We start from the raw sequence: 16,649 nt of genomic DNA, 5'->3' as shown, positions 1-16,649 counted from the left end.
GACTTTTTTCTTAGTGCTGTTATTGAGACAACCCACTGCTACCGTGGCCTTCCAAAGCACCCTGAGGATGAAGATCAAAGATTCCTCCATTTTCCTCCTATAAATATAGGAAGATGTTCCATCAGGAAGCAGTAAAGACAAATTTCTTTTTATTTCCTAATCTCATGTGCTGGCATGCAAGAAAGTATTTTACTTCTCTTAAAACAGACTGGCATTAGTACTGGGAAAACAGGTGAGGAAAAGTAAATCTAGTTTTGAACAGTTATGCAACTTCTGTAATGTATACAATATAAAGCTTTATCGATATCAAATTGGTATAGGGCCAGCAAATCAAACAGTAAGATACTTTAGTTCAAGGAAGTGAGACGTTTACTGGAGAAACTAGAATCATGGCAGCCAAGTCTTTGACTGTGTTCCCCACATAGTCTTGTTGCACAGGTACTGCTTTCTCTCCCCTGCTTTTATTTGGTGCTTTAACCTCTTTTCTGTTAAGTAAGCAACAGGAAGCTTCTCCACTTCAATCTCTGAAGTTATGCCTATGTAAGAATTAAAACAATACTGCCTTAAGTTGAGCACAAACATGCCTTGTGATTATGAAACTTGCAATAAACCAAGATTTCTTCTTTTAAAACAAAAAAAGGATGATTTACATCTATTTTTCATAATAATTTTTTCAGATCTCAGACCTAGTCCAGAGGAGGGCATATGAAATGGATTAAACCATGGGCACCATAAGTATCAAATCTCCTAAATGTCATATGTAATATAAGAGGTATTTTAACATGAGAATTTGGAAAGCATCACCAAAAAATCCTCCAGCTGCAATACTTAAATGTCCCAAAGTCCTGATTTTGGACAGACAAAAACCGCTAAAGAAGCCTGTGAAGAAACAGACAAGTAGTTGAATTTTTAATTTCTGAATTACACTGACAATAGGTGATTAAGATAACTTTACACGACTTTATTTAACAAAACCATATATTTACATTTGAAAAAAGTTCCAGTTCGATACACATATCTAAACAAAACAAACTTGCTAACTGCATAAAACCAATTTAAACATGATGTACAGGGGATGTATCTCTACATGTCACTCTAGTTTTTAAAACAGTCAAAAATAAGCTGTTACAAGGTACCTTTTTTCCCCAAATGAAATTCTTTACTAAATGAAAAAACGTTAATGACTGATTGCTGACTGAAGTTGCAAAACGGCTTTATTATAAAGTGCAGGTCATATAGAATTCCAAACCTGGTTGAAGTGTTCTGGTTTCTCTAATCTGCTGCATATAGAGTGGTAGTGGTAGACTTCTGATGTATTGCAGCATTTCTATTTTTCCTTAAACCCATGAAGAAAAGGAAGTTTGCTTGATGGGACACATTTGCTCAATGAAAGAAAATCTCATGCATGTTGTTACAGATACTCTCAAGCACCTGAACGATAAAATTGTCAAAATTTTTTATGTAATCCCTGAATTTATTACAGAAATCTTCCTTAATAGCTAATTAAGAGATTTGGTATGCTGCAAGAAACTTAAAAAGCTCAGTGGCAAGTAATTCTATGCCCTTACTACTTATCTCCGTTTTTATCAAAATTCACACATTACCTTCAAATCAAGTTACTGAGAAGTCGAAACAATTGCATCTTTAGGCAGGTGATTTTTTTTTCAAATGTATTTTGTTTGAAAACAAACTGTGCAAAGCTCCTTATTGCATTGCTTTTCTTCATTAAAGAACATACCTTATATACACAAAGAAATCATTTAGAAAATATATACATCTTCTAAGAACAGAAAGATCAAATCACAGAACAAAATAATTACATTTGCAAGTAACAAACAGTGCACAAGTGTTGTTGCAGCAGGCCTTTTTCCCACAACTATGCTCATTTTCTCTGTTACATTCAACATCTTATTGAGAAGAGAAGAACAGGATGTCCTGGCTGCAAAGATACGTAGTAGCTAAGAATGCATTTTTAACCAGACAAATGAGCCACACTTGTAGACTTGGTTTAAAAGGAAAGAGAAACCTAGTTGCAATGAAAACTTAAATCACAAAGCCAGTTACAGTATCACCTGAAAATTTATACTGAGGAAACAGTTGTCTCTGTTTAATAAACCATTTAAAAGCATAGTGCAAATGTTTCAGATGGTAGGCCTCTCATATCCTTCATGGAAAGGCGTATTTGTTGTAGTAATAGAAAAAGTAATATTAAAAAACACTTACTGACCTTCCAGCTTTCTATTGCACTTCAAACCAATGTAGCATACAAGTACCGGTCATTGAACGACCAAGGCTATACAACTTCTGGGAGAATTAACATGTGTTTGATATCAACATCTTGATGTCTATTTTCAGTAAGTGATGACCTAGAAGAAGTCTTATGGAGGAATTAAGATGGCCAACAGAAAAACACATCCATTACACCAGGTACACAAAGTGGACAGGAAAAGAGGCCAATGAGGTATCAGACTTGCAAGCTGCATTTGCATTACATGTCTTCCAAAGTGATTGAGTCCTCACTTACCAGGGAATCTTGCTCTCACTCTTTTTAATATTACAAACTATCCCTTGCAGAAACGATGTTTGTACTAAAGGACAGTATTTTGATTGTGTCCCACAGTCCTTTACATTCTATGTTAAGTTGAGCAGTGTGCAACTATTATTCTCTTTTTTTTATTCAGACAATGCCAAAATAATCAGCATAAGACAGACTGAAGAGCATTGGGAAACCGCTGACCATATAGCTAGAGGATTTAGTAATATAGCTAGAGGATTTAGTAATGCCTGTTTACAGTTAACACAAATATTGCTTCAGTTAGTTTCCCTTTTCAATGATCACCATTATTTATAAAATAGATTTTACACTATGCAATAAACATTCTTGTAAATCAGAGGCACTCACGATTTACAGTTCAACATTCATCTGAATGCAGAGGGGATCTAAGCTGTATAACAGAATTAGGCAACCACAGTTGCTGCCTCTGTAACTTGCTCCCATGTATTAGAAGCTGGATAAAATGCTAGGAAATGACAGCATGTACCTGTCCTGATAGTATTTGTCTGGCACATTCCCCAATAAACTTCTTTCACTTGCCACTACGTACATATCAGCTCCACATAATGCTTTCTCACTGTGCCAACAGCAGCTTCAGGAGATCCCACAGAACCTTTTCTTCTCAGCAGCAATGGTGGTTTATGTAACTTGTCCCCCACACCCTTCCTCCTCAGTTTTGCCAGTGAGCAGAGCTGGGTTTAAAGTAACTATAAAAATTGCTTTTAACCATTTCTCAATTCATCTGCTCAGCCCACAGTTTTATCAGCATGACTGGAGAGATGGCACAGGAGTAAGCAGCTGGTAGGCAACAACACCCTGAAATGCCACTGCCCCAGAAAAGGGAGATGTGGAAACATATATTTAGTAGTAGGTGACCCCGGCTTTAAACAGAGGAAAGAGTACAATTGGGAAATGGTGCCAGCTTAATACTAGAAACCCCCCAGTGCGTTTGGAATCTAGTCTGATTAATGGAACTTCTCCCATATGCATCCAGATTGGAAACACAGATTTCCAAGGCATCTTGAAGAATAATTGGTTTTGCACTGCTAGCGTGACTTCTCTTCCAAGTTTACTTTCTACTTAACTTTTTCTTATTAAATAATGGAATGTAGTTCTATGTCTACATGATTTCTTTGGTAAATGGGACCCACAGCCTATAAAACAAGAAGCATTTCTAAAGAAATGGTCCTTACATCATTTAACTATAAATTCCAGCACCAGTTATTTAAAATCCAGATCCAGCTACTACTATAGGTATGGGAAATATATCCTGCCTAAGAATTAAACTGGGGAATAGCTTTCGAAGCAACTGACATTGCTGAATGCCCAGTCTTTTAAAACATCAAAGGAAAAAAAAACCGCCTTAAAAAAACCCCTTAATTTTACTTAGTTTCACTGCCCTCATCAGAAGTACAGAATGTGTAACGCTGTCCACAGCAAATGCTCATTCCACTAAAAGTTTAAGGCTAAGCCTAGGTTTAATTTATAAGGGGTTTATCCCCTGATTGCCTTCCTTCCTTTTTTTTTTCCTCATCTTCCTTCTCTTTTCCTCTCTCCCCTTTAAGGCTATGCTACTACTAAACAAAATTCTGAAATAACACTTTGATTTGCAGGCTCATACATGTCAAACAGTACTCAATACTTTTGCACTTTAGCTCTTTCCCCATGAGTCACTGGAGGCAACCATAATGTTAACGTTTGAGTGAAGGACTTCCTTTTTCCATTTCTCGGTTATCTTTCTGCAGAGCAGCCAGTATCTAGACATTTCAAGGAATGAGAGAGAAAAAAGTATTAGATTTAAAACGTGACTCAAAAAATCAAATCACTGTCTGAAGAGTTTCCCATTTAATTATGTTTGAGCAATACTATTTTAACTATTAAATGTAATCAAATTTAAAGAACCTCTCCACTGATGGAGACTTGTCCCATAAGTCCTTGTGGCGTGGTAGATACAAACGGATTTAACAAAGGTTTAAACTCAGCCTCCCCTCAACACACACTTTTGAAGCCTGGAGATGAGATTCTTACCCAGATTACACAGGTCTAGCACTATTAAAGGATGCTGTCTGATGGGAAGTTGTAATTTTTAATAAATGGAATGTCTAAAAACATAGCAAGTGAGTAGCCTGAGCAATATGACATTACCTAAGAGTTCAGGACAGAGTTACCTTAGCGCTTGTCTAGAGCACACCGCTATCTCCAGATCCGCTTACATCTTTTTCTGAAGCAAAAAGTCCGCATTTGCATCCATACCGAAAATTTATATTTCCTAATATCTGATGCACAATTTTGTTTTGTTAGCCCTCGTGTAGAAGGCATAGTAATAGCCAGTTTCTCATGCTGCTTAACATGCTCCCTGTCCCATAGTTAGTCTCTGCTGAAGAAGTCCAGCAGCATCCTCAAGAATCACCCTGGAAGTGAAGGTACTGTGGGACATTTAATCTCAAAGAATTGCAGTTACGAGAAAGGAACCTTCTTTCTCCCTCTGACTGACTTCAAACAAACCTCTGCACCATCAGAATTAACAGGAGGTGGGGCTAAATCACTCAGAGAGCAATCACACACCACCACCTATACTTCAATGCAGAAGCACCCATAGCTGTTGCAACAAAAGAGTTCAACGTGGGTCTGAACAGAGCCACAGCTGGCTGGCTGTTCAGCAATTTCTAGAACTGGAGAGAGATTTCAGCGAGGTCCTCTTCATAGAGATTCAGGGTAAATCAACAGCTACTCAGAGAGTTTTAAGTGCCATAGTAACAATGTCCTTGGTGGAAGAAAGTTACCCTTTTTAAAGAATACAAGAATCACACCAAAATACTGACCCAAAAAAGCAGAAAGCATAGACCTTAAGCCAATTAACAAAGCTCAAATTCTTTAGTTATTTGGAAAACTTTACAGAGCTAAGATTTGAAGCACAGAGATTACAGAAATGCTAAGCCCACAGTCCAGTCTGTTCTACCATCTCTATTCCTCTGCTGTTGATGACAAAGTGGTAGGTGTAACAACATCCACTTACATTTCAGGCTAAGGCTGTATTGGCACAAGGCCCTGCAGTTCATTGTAGGTTATTTCAGAAGAAAAGTGGAGCTTACAGTTTCCTATGAGTCCTTGTTACTAGAAGTGCTGTGTCCATGATTTACCAGGACTCCTTTCAGTCTTTAGTTTCCTCATCACATTGTCAGTGTCCAAGGGAAAATGGAGTGAGATGGAAAACACACACCAGCCCCATCCGATGAGGGAGGCAGGACTGTGGAAACCAGCTTCATAAGCCCCCCCTTTAGCATTTTAGATGAAGTCCTACATACATCACCTCTAGACAGCATCAGGTCAGAATGTGACCCACAGGATAGCAGGACCATAATTAACCATGGTACAGCAAGGTGAAAGGTTCAGTAAGTGGGTGTTTTTCTGAGTGCCAAGTACACCTACTGCTGAGATGTGCAGCTGAATTTGACTCCTGAATTCTACAGTCAAACATACTCCTACGAAGAAGTAGTACCTCAGCTCTACTGCTTGCTTATGCAGCACAGTTACTGTAAGCAAACGAGATGATGCCAGAGATGAGAATGCAAAGCCCACTTTTCTAAGCTCAAGAGCATTCTGCATTTTCTGGGAACTACTGTCCCTGGTCAGTCAGTCCACCTAAGAGTTTATCTTGAAAGCGGTGCATCCATCACTCTTGACATTCATTTTGCTAATTTGAAAAGGTATTTCCCTACAGAAAATACATGGATACTACAGCAAAGCATCTGACTTGTACAGCAATAGTCACAGTCAGAAAACTATTTAGCAAGGAAGCATCCCAACTGCAGACAGACTTCTCAAGCGTACTATGTGGGACTCATACCCAGCACTGTTATGAGTCCATCTGTGCAACCAAGTCACATACTACCAAAAGCCTGTCTGTTCTAAAAAAGTAAAGTTCAGGTTTCAGAGTTCAAACTCTTCCTGGTGAACTTTAAAGACCAAAGAGAGGTAAGAAGCCATCACAGGCAGCATCTTAGTAATAGAAAACATAATCCCATACCCTCTTTGTCTTGTTGACGTTTCTAGGTCAGTTCCAATAGTGGTACCTCAGCAGCTGAGCAGTCCCAGTAAGTGCATGACATGAGCAAACTCGTAGCCCCTACCCCCTTCTGGCTTGGAAAAGGATGGCAGGCTAGGGAGTGAACAGGCTTTCCTGATGGAAACTTACTCAGCAATGGAACTACCTGGTGAAGAAAGCCAGTTGGCACAGAAGTCAGGATAGGTAAGAGGTCAGCCAACACCAACCCTACAGCATGCTAACTCTGTCTGAGACCTATTCGCACCACGGTTCAGCAACAATTTTTCTCCAGTTTGCCACAACAAGCAAAAACAATCTGGCAAATTCCAGTGCAGTCAGAATGAAGCTGATGAGGAGACTGAGGAAGATTGCTTCGGCTAGGTTACTTAGAAGTCCTCCTCTTGTTGTGATAATCACCACTAAACCTTCACATGTGTCACAGACTGAAAACCACTGGCTAAGAAAGCCTGTTACTTGGGGTATTTGGCAGAATAGGACACCTACCTCTCCTTCTCTGCAAGGGAAGCAGCAGTAGGCTGAGAATTTATTTGGTATGCGATCCTCCTCCACACATGACGTGTTTAAAGAAAGTGAGCCATACGAATGAGGAGCAAGACTGGGAGTTTACTTGTAGAGACACTACTGGCTGAAAAATGTTCTTGAGGATAGAAACAAAGCTGGATCTGTACTAGCAACTTATGGCCAAGACCAGAAGGGAAATGCAAACTAAGTTGTGAGGAAAGCTGTGTCAGGGAGGAAATTCTGGCAGTGTGCTGCTCTTAGCTGGGCAGCGCAGGTTGTATTCCCCCTCACACAGGAGATAAGGCTCAGAAGGCCACAATCTATTCCTACTGTGAAGGTTAGAAATTCTCATCTCAAATAGCAAGCAGGCAGTCCCCAGCATCTACAGGAAGACTATTACTCCAGGAAAGAACCATAACTCCCATTTGCAGCTGAATTGCCATAACCACTACGTTTAACATCACCTTTCAGTTTCACTGCAAAAAAGAATTTGGATAAAATGGGCAGAGCTCTATTACAGCATGACTCGTTAAGCATGATGTATTACCGCTCTGAAGAAAGAAAAAAAGCAGGGGTGGGGGAAGTTTCTACTCCAAACACTGTGAAGTACATTTGACCTAACTCTCCAGCATGAATGGCTGTTATAGCCACTTAACGATTTCCATATTCAGTTGACACACTTCCACCTTTTTTCTTTAAACTGGAATTTAGTTGAAATTACAGTGATGAGACACAATTTCTGAAATAAAGGCTTCAGTGCTAAATTCCAATAAAGAAGTCAGAGATGCAATCACTTCTGTACAGCCCAGAATTAGGCAAAATAGATCCTCAAGAATATTAAGATGATGACTGTATGATAATGTGTCCTGACAAATTGTCATCTTCTCCCAAAGAGTGAATTTCTGCTTTTAAAAATCAAGTTGTAATGTTGCCAGCAGCCTTTGTAATGAATACACTTAAGAAGTCCTATGATACTTTACTTCATCAACTCCACTCAACATTTCAATTTTGAATGTTGACTAAGCTCTCCCTTTCCAGAGGAGAGTAAGCTCAGGAATCTACTCACCAGAATGTATACTAAAAGAACAGAGTGAGCTACATAGTCCTACCTACCTGTAAAATCAAACACTAGCTCTGCTAAAACATTCTTCCAGGTGTTGCCAAACTCTTATTTTCATGAATAAAGTACAATCATCAGTTATCAAAGATTAACATCCTCTTTACCTGAGCCCACTTTTTGTTTCTACTTTGCATCTGAATGGCAGCAATAGATGTGAAGAATTCTTCCGAAGGCAAGTCCTCTGGTAGCTTTGTTAAAAACTGGGCTATATGAATGAAGTCCATTTTGGTCAAAATATCTTCAAAAAGTTTTAATATTCCCAGGGCTGTACGGAATAAGAACTCTTCTCCGTCACGGCAGAACACATCCCAGACACGACACGCCAAGTCTAGCGGCAAAGATTTGCTGTACAATGTGAATATCCTGAAAAACAGAGTAAAATTTTCAGAGTTACTGGACAAGAAAAATGTCTTAGATACTCACAAAAGTACACAGACTGATCATCGCTAAGTTTGAGGCTTCTCAGATATTTATAACTGAATATTCCTTTTTTTATTTCAAAAGTACTTCTATTAGTTGCAGCATACCAATACATGAAACAATATAAAATTGTACAACCATTAAGGCATCTGGCTATCAATCCACATCTCCAGGTTCAATTTCCTTCGATCACACCGGAAGAAACAATATACATGGTTTCATGATGGACATGCACTGGCCACAAGTATAATCAAAGGCATATTTAATCATCATTTCAGAGTTGAGGACAGATGCAGTTTTAGCTGTGAGAACACAAAAAGCTGAACCTTAAGACATACCACAAAGGAAATTTTGTGGATCAGATGAAGGAGATGTATAAAATGCAATCTGCGTTCCAGGCCTGATTGACTGGCAAAGCAATAATATCATGAGTTTTGGAGGAAAGATCCATTTAAACTCTAATAAGTTGAGAGAAACAGGCAAGATATCACAGCTATCTACACATTCTCCCTGGACAAGATGGTGGCTCAGCACGCTTGAATGGATGTGATCGCCAAAGAGTAAAGGAAACAGCAGAAGCAAGAACCTCCTCCCAGTTCCTAAAACTGTATTTTCATTAACTGCCAAGAGCACATTTCTTCCTTCATCAAAATGCTGACAGCCTTGCAGCCAGGAACACGAAGATGCTCCCTACTCCCTCCTCTATCCAACACTTCACTACAAGGCAGAGCAGTTTTCATTGCCACTAACAACGTCATAACAGCAAGTGAAGAGAATTAAGTTTCCTGGAATCACGTTATAGTATGTAAGGGAAAAGAGTTAAAGTGATTTTTTTCCTTCAGAATTCAGAGAGAGAACATTTCTTCACAGATGCACTGCATAAAAGATCTCCCTTAAACTGCACATAATTCTTTCTCCGGCAGAGGTCAGCAAAGCCTCAAATTTAAATAAAACCTTTCCACATCTTTTAACACAAAATTTCTTTTCAAGTATGCTGAATTAAACAGTAGCTCTCTTGTGTTTAAGACTCCCCCCATCCCCTCCAATTTTTTATTTAGGAAATTCGGGATTACATTAAAAAAATACAATGGAACAGATATCTACACACACATACATATATAGGTATAGAATATGAATGGATATATTTTCACAAAAAATTCTAACAATCAAAGGTTTTATGCAATATCTGCTTTTTACTACACAAGATTATTTGATTGATGTGTCATCAAATATCCGGCTTCTCTGTGAATCAGTGCACTTTAGGAAAATGGGAAAATATATTAATGTTACAAGCAGCAAGACGAAACTAAACCATTTGCACAAATTCAGGTGACAACTAAATTGCAGGTTTAGGATCCTTGGGATTTTACTTTTTTCTATTTCTACATTTCATTGCAATGTTTTTGTAACAAGTGGAAATAATTTAAATTCTGTTCTCCAAAAAGCTAAAATAGCAGTAAAAAACTAAGCAAATAAGAGGTAGAGTCTGGCATGAAAAAAACCACTATTGTTCATATATGTCTTTTACATACATACATGAACATATAAGAATAGCATGATACAAACCCCTTCTTCGGGTTATTGGCTGATCATGCATTGCAGACTTTGCATACTCTTTCAGCATTTTTGTACAGTCAAACACCATATAAAAATGTCTTGCTACAGAATACCTACACAGCAGAATTAAGACTTTTTGTCTATACACACATAGAGGCACAGGAAAGAGCAATGGCTTTTGCATTTAAAAAGAGCAGTGTAATAGGAAGCAATTCAACTGAGTCCTTTCCTGGCCACCAAATAGCAGGCCAGACACTCAGCCAGAAACTAGTCCTGGTTAAAGATAAGTAACAATGCCTATTTTTTTAATCTGTTTTTATTCACAAAAGCTATTATTCTGTTAAGATTCAGACCTAACCTGAATAACCCATGTGTATTAAATCTGCAACTATACAGAAAATTAACTGTCAGAAGAAATAGTGAGAACTATTTATTAGAACACTACTTTTTGTAGGAAAAGATTTACTCAAAGCAAAAAAAGCTGTCACATCAAATAAGGTACTTGACATTGACCTCTTCACAATTTGGAAAGAAGTGCAATTTGCAGGAAATTCGCAAGGATATTAACTTTCATTATCACTAGCATGGAATTAAATGCATCAAGTCCTAAGAACCAACACTTGGCCCTCTAGAATAAGCAATGAGACAACAGTAGGAATCATTACTGCTAAGAATGGATACAGCATTTGCTCCCTTCAAACATTTCCGACTGAAAGACACTTTTTATTAGACATCAGAGCTACTGGTCTGAAACCCAGCTGAAATTTATTATAGTAATAAAGCAGCTGCTAGACTAAAAGTTACAGCAGCAGCTCTTAGCAGCGCTAGCACACTACTTGCACATGATCTGCTTTTGCTGTACTGCAGGATGATTTTCTGTCTGCAGCTCTCTTCCAAGTCACTACAAGTCCCAGGTGCAGACAACACAGCTAACTAGCACAGAGATGTCCAGAGTCAGAGTAAAGTAAATGCAGACTACTGACCACTAGCTGTTTGGAAGAGGGGAAAAAAACCCAAGGTACCAGATGATTCTGCTCCTCCCAGCCCTGCTTATGACGAAAGCGAACTTTGAAGTAGATGCGTGAAATCCTGGCTGGTTTGCTACTCACAAGGAAAGTGTATTACCATGATGTTATCGAGAAAGCAAAGCACTGTTACCATGATAAACACAGGCTCCGTGTTTTCTTTCCTTTGTTCCTTTTTTTTTTCCCCCTATTTTTTTTTCCTCCTTTCTTTTTTAATTAAAAAGTCTTCACAAGATATTGTTATCAACAGGTATGCCAGATTTTGGATTGACAACTCATGCACAACAATGCTGATGCAAATCCTATCTTATATATTCTTGCACTACACATTCTTTTCCCATGTCTGTAACAGCACAAAAATATTTCTGCAACTTCTGAGTTCAGTTGTGGAAACTGACAAACAAATTCACCTTTTAAACTTATTCTTGGATCCTCCCTCCTTCATCCTGATATGAATTTTTAGTTGTTACATTTTGTACCAATTTCAACTACACCTGCTTTGAGACAAAGACGGCATCTTTCTAAGTGCTCATGCATTACTTTACTGTATAGTGGCATCTCTGTTCTCATTAGCGCCTTTAGAATTACTACAATAAGCTTGTTGGTAACAGTTCATTTAGTACAATTTAATATGACTACAGTTGAAAAAAAGTGGAAGTATTTACTTTGTTGCATATTAGGAAAAGAAAACTTAAATATTATGTACTATACAATACTGACTGCAACAGAGCAACTTATTAGCACTCAGCAAATCTGACAGCATTGTAAAATGTATCGATGTAATACAAACACTGTGTGAGTTTCTGAGCAATTTCCAACCAGTCGGATGCACCCAAAAAGCCCTGCTCTCTCACCTAGGAGTACTATACACAGCAGTGCGATATTTCACTTGATTCCACCCTAACCTGCAGTGACATAAGGATGAGCGCACTGTAAACTGGGCTGAAGACTGGGATCTTCTGGAGTCCAGTAACAGCTCCAATTTAAAAAATCAGGATGTCACCAGAAACCTTTGGACAGAATTACGCTCCATTTTTTCTTTGAAAATGAGGCATGCATTTAAAGCATCGTATTAAGCTTCATTTTTTCGTGGGGTGGAGAGTTAATAGCATGACATGGACTATGTTTTTCTTAATGTAAAAGCTTATAAATACTTCCTTGGAAGTGCCTACTACACATATCCACACAAAGTGGCTTGGACCTTTATCATAAGAAGCAAGTGGTGTCAACAGAAAGTTAGTGTGCACAGAGCACAATCACAGTCAATGTAATACTAAAGAACCACTGATCAATCCATCAGTACAAACAAAGCCCTTGGCTATAACTATTGCCAAAATCATTTTTCTGAGTAGGGATAAAGAGGTGTTTGTACAGCAGCAGCAGGCCATAAATAGACAGCATGTGTCCTTTGCAAATCCACATTCTGCTCTGCTCACAAGAGCCTGTGGTACATCAGCTGACAGAGCTGAGAGGCCAAAACTGGGCTATTCAGACACACTATTTCCCCTTTCTTCTCTGTGAACCTGACTGCATGTTGCTCTTTACAGTGCTCTCACACTTGATTCCCTTTAAATTCTTCAAAAAAAGTAAAAACCTGTCTAGCTTTTGAATTCGTTCCATGAGATTCATCAGTTGGGAGTTTGAGCTTGAAGCACGTGGGTCCTTTTTAAAACAGATGCCTTACTTCTGGCAGGTATCCGCTGGTAATCATGCCACTGTACCTTTTAATTAAATTCTTTAGTCCTTGGCGTTTTCCCATCACAGAAGGCAGAGGTGGAACTGAACTGGCAGGAGGGCTCCCCTCCCTAAATCCTCTACCAGCCCCAAGAAAACCCAAAGCAGCATTGCATCACCTGAATAGCTGGGCCCATCTATATGCACAGCACTTCTTTTTCTTGGAACATATCCCTTAAAAAATGATTTAAGCTTACCAATTTTACTGCTGTTCCCTGCAGCACTGGTTACAGGAAGCAGCATAAAGGAGACTAGTTGATTCCACTGTAATTGCAGCAGGAGCCAGAGGGTTTCCCAGCAACTGGTCTGTGCAGCATTGGCTACTGGAGCCCTCCCAGAGCTGGCACCAACTGAGATTTACTGCACACATGTCTGCACAGTAACCATGCCAGCCACCGGAATAGCAGCAGGCATCCCTTTGGAGCTCAGAACAAAGGCGCATTTAAATAAAAGTAATGTTGTTAAAGCAAGGCTGTTTCATAGAGATTTTTACCTACAACCAAAAGGTCTGTCTATTCAGAGCGACACCGTACCATATTCTTCTCTGACTTTAAACACACTGAAACCACGGTCTTATCTTTCTGGAAACAGTTCTGTTTTAATAGAGCAGTATCTGTACTACAGCAAATTCAATGTTAGTCATGAGCCACAGGCAACCTTATAAACAACATTTTCCAAAGTCCTTAGCTTTAACAGTTACTCAGTTGTGAGAACACAGACCCACCATATTTTTCCTTACATCTTTACTTCCTGGAAGTAATGGAAGGACAGTGCATAAAAAGTCCAATTCGCTAAGTTTCCAGTGGCCATTAAAAAAAAAAAAAAAAATTAAAACTGCTTCCTACAGGATCAAAGTATTTTAAAGTAGAAAGTATATATATGTATGCACACACACGTATGTATAAATATACTTACATACACAGACACACATATATATTTTAATATTATACCTAAATCTTACACAGTTAAATACCAACTCTACTGTCTAACAAAATTAAAGACACAGTGGGAGAAGCTGTCTAGCTCAAGTCAAGTGTGAAAAAAATTTAATACAGGATGGGGCAGGACTACCTCAACTAGTCTACATTCCTGTGCAAAATCATAGTGGTGTGACTCTCCAGGGATGGGGAGGAACACAGTAAATTGTTCTTGCGATTAAAATAAACAGCTTTAATACGGATGCAGGTAGTCAGCAAGAAATGCTAAGGGTTGTCAGTCCATTTGTACAAAGACCTTGAGAAGCACCATCCACAAGCACTCCTGACACAAGTTTCTTTCAAGTGCTCTTAATACTCATAGAAAAAGGAATGAAAGGGAGGCCTGATATGCCCCACACACCTAGACTTCAACACTTCAGTTCTTTGCTCGTCAGTAATTTTTTTCTTTTTTTATTTAATGTATAAATGTGCTCAGAAAGAACAACTGATCACATAAGTGTTTACTCAAGAAAATACAATAAAGTCTAGTCTATCAAGGCAAAATTGCTGAGGGGAATGCAAACCTTCAACTTTTCATCAAAACAATCTTTTTCTAAATCTCCAATTTCTGGTGCTGTTCCTCAGGATTTCTTCTATACAATGTAAAGCTCAAAGTTACACAACAGAGTGATATTCACATGCCTGCACCATGAAGACACTCATTGTTAGTGTCTCCTACATAAAAAAATCACCTTATTTACAACAGCATCATATTAAACTAGTAATCCATTAAAAAGATGATAACCTGGTGATTTTAATGTTGTTTATCCAGTTATCGTCCAGCATGTTTACAGTCTTCATATTCTGATATCCCTTTTTTCAGTTGCTTCCTCCACACACAGGCTTTTCACAACATTGTCTGAGACAATAAAACTTCAACATCTTTCCTCTTAGCATTGAACGTACCAGCCTCTGCCCTCTTCCTTCCCTTCTATCCTATTCCAGTATTTTTTCTAGCATCTTCCTGCTCTGTGCATAGATCTAGTTCAGTTTAATATTCTCAGCCTTCAGTCATAAAAATCCTTCCGATGGTACTTCTCCCATCAAATGCTGGGAGAAATGAGCCTATCCATTACACATCCCCTCATTCCTCTACTCATGTTGCATTAAAATTTAATCCCAGTGTAAAAGCCAAGTCACACAAAGCCTGTGTTACACTATCCTCCGTGCAAGAGGCACATGAAAATCAAGGAACTCAAGCAAAGGCATCAGGAGGCCTGTATGGATGAGCAAGAACCTCCTGACAAAACTCAAATATAAAAAGGAAGCATACAAGAGGCTGAAGGAGGGAAGGATGACCCTGGAGAAATAGAGACACACTGTCTGAGTATGCAGGGAAGGGGCTAGGAAAGTCAAAGCCCATCTGGAGTTGAATCTGGCAATGGATGTTAAGGACAATGAGAAGGGCTTTCCACAGGTACATCAACAGAAAAAAAAAAGACTCAGGAAAACGTGAGCCCATTGCTGAATGGGGCAGGAAACCTGGTGACAAAGTACATGCAGAAGGCTGTGGTACTCACTGCCTTCTTCATCTCAGCCTTTACTGAGAAGACTTACCTTCAGGAATCCCAGGTCCTCCAGACCAGTGGAAAAGCCTAGTGCAAGGAGGATCACATTAGGGAACATTTAAACAAATCAGGCACATACAAATGCATGTGATCTGGAGAGATAAACACGTGAGTGCTGAGGCCACTCTCAATTATCTTTGAAAGGTCCTAGTGATCAGGGGAGGTTTCTGAGGACTAGGAGAAAACAAATGTCACTCTTATCTTCAAGAAGTAGGATCCAGGGAACTACAGGCTGGTCAGCATCACCTCCCATCCCTGGGAAAATAATGGAAGAAAAATTCCTGGAGATCATTTCAAAACATATGATGGACAAAAAGGGATTGAGAGAAGTCAGTATGGATTTCTGAAAGCAAAATCATGCCTGATCAACCTGATAGCCTTCTACAATGAGAAGGCTGGTTTGGTGGATGAGTGGAGAGCAATGGATGTTGTTTACATTGATGTTAGCAAGGTTTCCAATGCTGTATCCTGTAAAACCCTTGTTGATGAACTGATGAAGTATGGACCAGATAAATGGACAGTGGACTCCAAACTGGCTGGAACTGCCAAGCACAGAAGGTTGTCATTAGTGGCATGAAGTACAGCTTCAAGCCAATCCACTGGTAGAGTACTCCAGGGTTTGACACTCATCCAATACTTTTAAATGTCTTCATTAAGGACCTAGATGATGGGTCAGACTGTACCCTCAGCAAGTTTGCAGGCGATACACCACTCCACAGGGACCTTAAGACACTGGAGAAATGAGTTCAACAAAGGGAAACACCACGTCCTGCACGTGGGGAGGAAATAAGCCCAGGCACCAATACATGTGGGAAGCCAACAGGCTGCACAGCAGGTTTGCAGAAAAGGACATGGAGGTCCTTGCGGACAACAAGTTGAATGTAAGTCAGCAACGTGCCTTTGCAACAAAGAATGCCCACAAACTCCTGGGCTGCCTTAGGAACAGCACTGCCAGCAGGCCAAGGCAGGTCATCCCTCCTCTCTACTCAGCACTGGTGAGGCAGCTCTGGGCTTCCCAGTCCAAGAGAGACATGGATATACTGGACCAAGTCCAGCTTGCCATGAATACAATTAAAGGCTTGGAGCATCTGATACACAGGGAGAGGCTGAGAAAGCTGGTACTGTTT

General features: G+C 39.3%; 1 protein-coding gene across 3 annotated transcripts in view; it reads right to left on the bottom strand.

Moving 5' to 3' along the window:
- Positions 1–940: 940 nt before the first annotated feature.
- TBC1D14 (TBC1 domain family member 14) overlaps positions 941–16,649 on the bottom strand; it is a 75,180-nt gene continuing 59,471 nt past the window's right edge. For all 3 annotated transcript variants that reach the window (XM_069794182.1, XM_069794203.1, XM_069794192.1), the window contains 2 exons: positions 8,346–8,604; positions 941–4,311 (listed from right to left, as the gene is read on the bottom strand). In XM_069794182.1, coding sequence (XP_069650283.1) covers positions 4,246–4,311; positions 8,346–8,604 — 325 coding nt within the window. In that variant the 3' untranslated portion in view covers positions 941–4,245. The remainder of the gene's footprint in view (positions 4,312–8,345; positions 8,605–16,649) is intronic.

This window comes from Haliaeetus albicilla, chromosome 1, assembly GCF_947461875.1.
Source record: "Haliaeetus albicilla chromosome 1, bHalAlb1.1, whole genome shotgun sequence".
Classification (NCBI taxonomy): domain Eukaryota; kingdom Metazoa; phylum Chordata; class Aves; order Accipitriformes; family Accipitridae; genus Haliaeetus; species Haliaeetus albicilla.
This window is presented reverse-complemented; position numbering and strand designations above follow the sequence as displayed.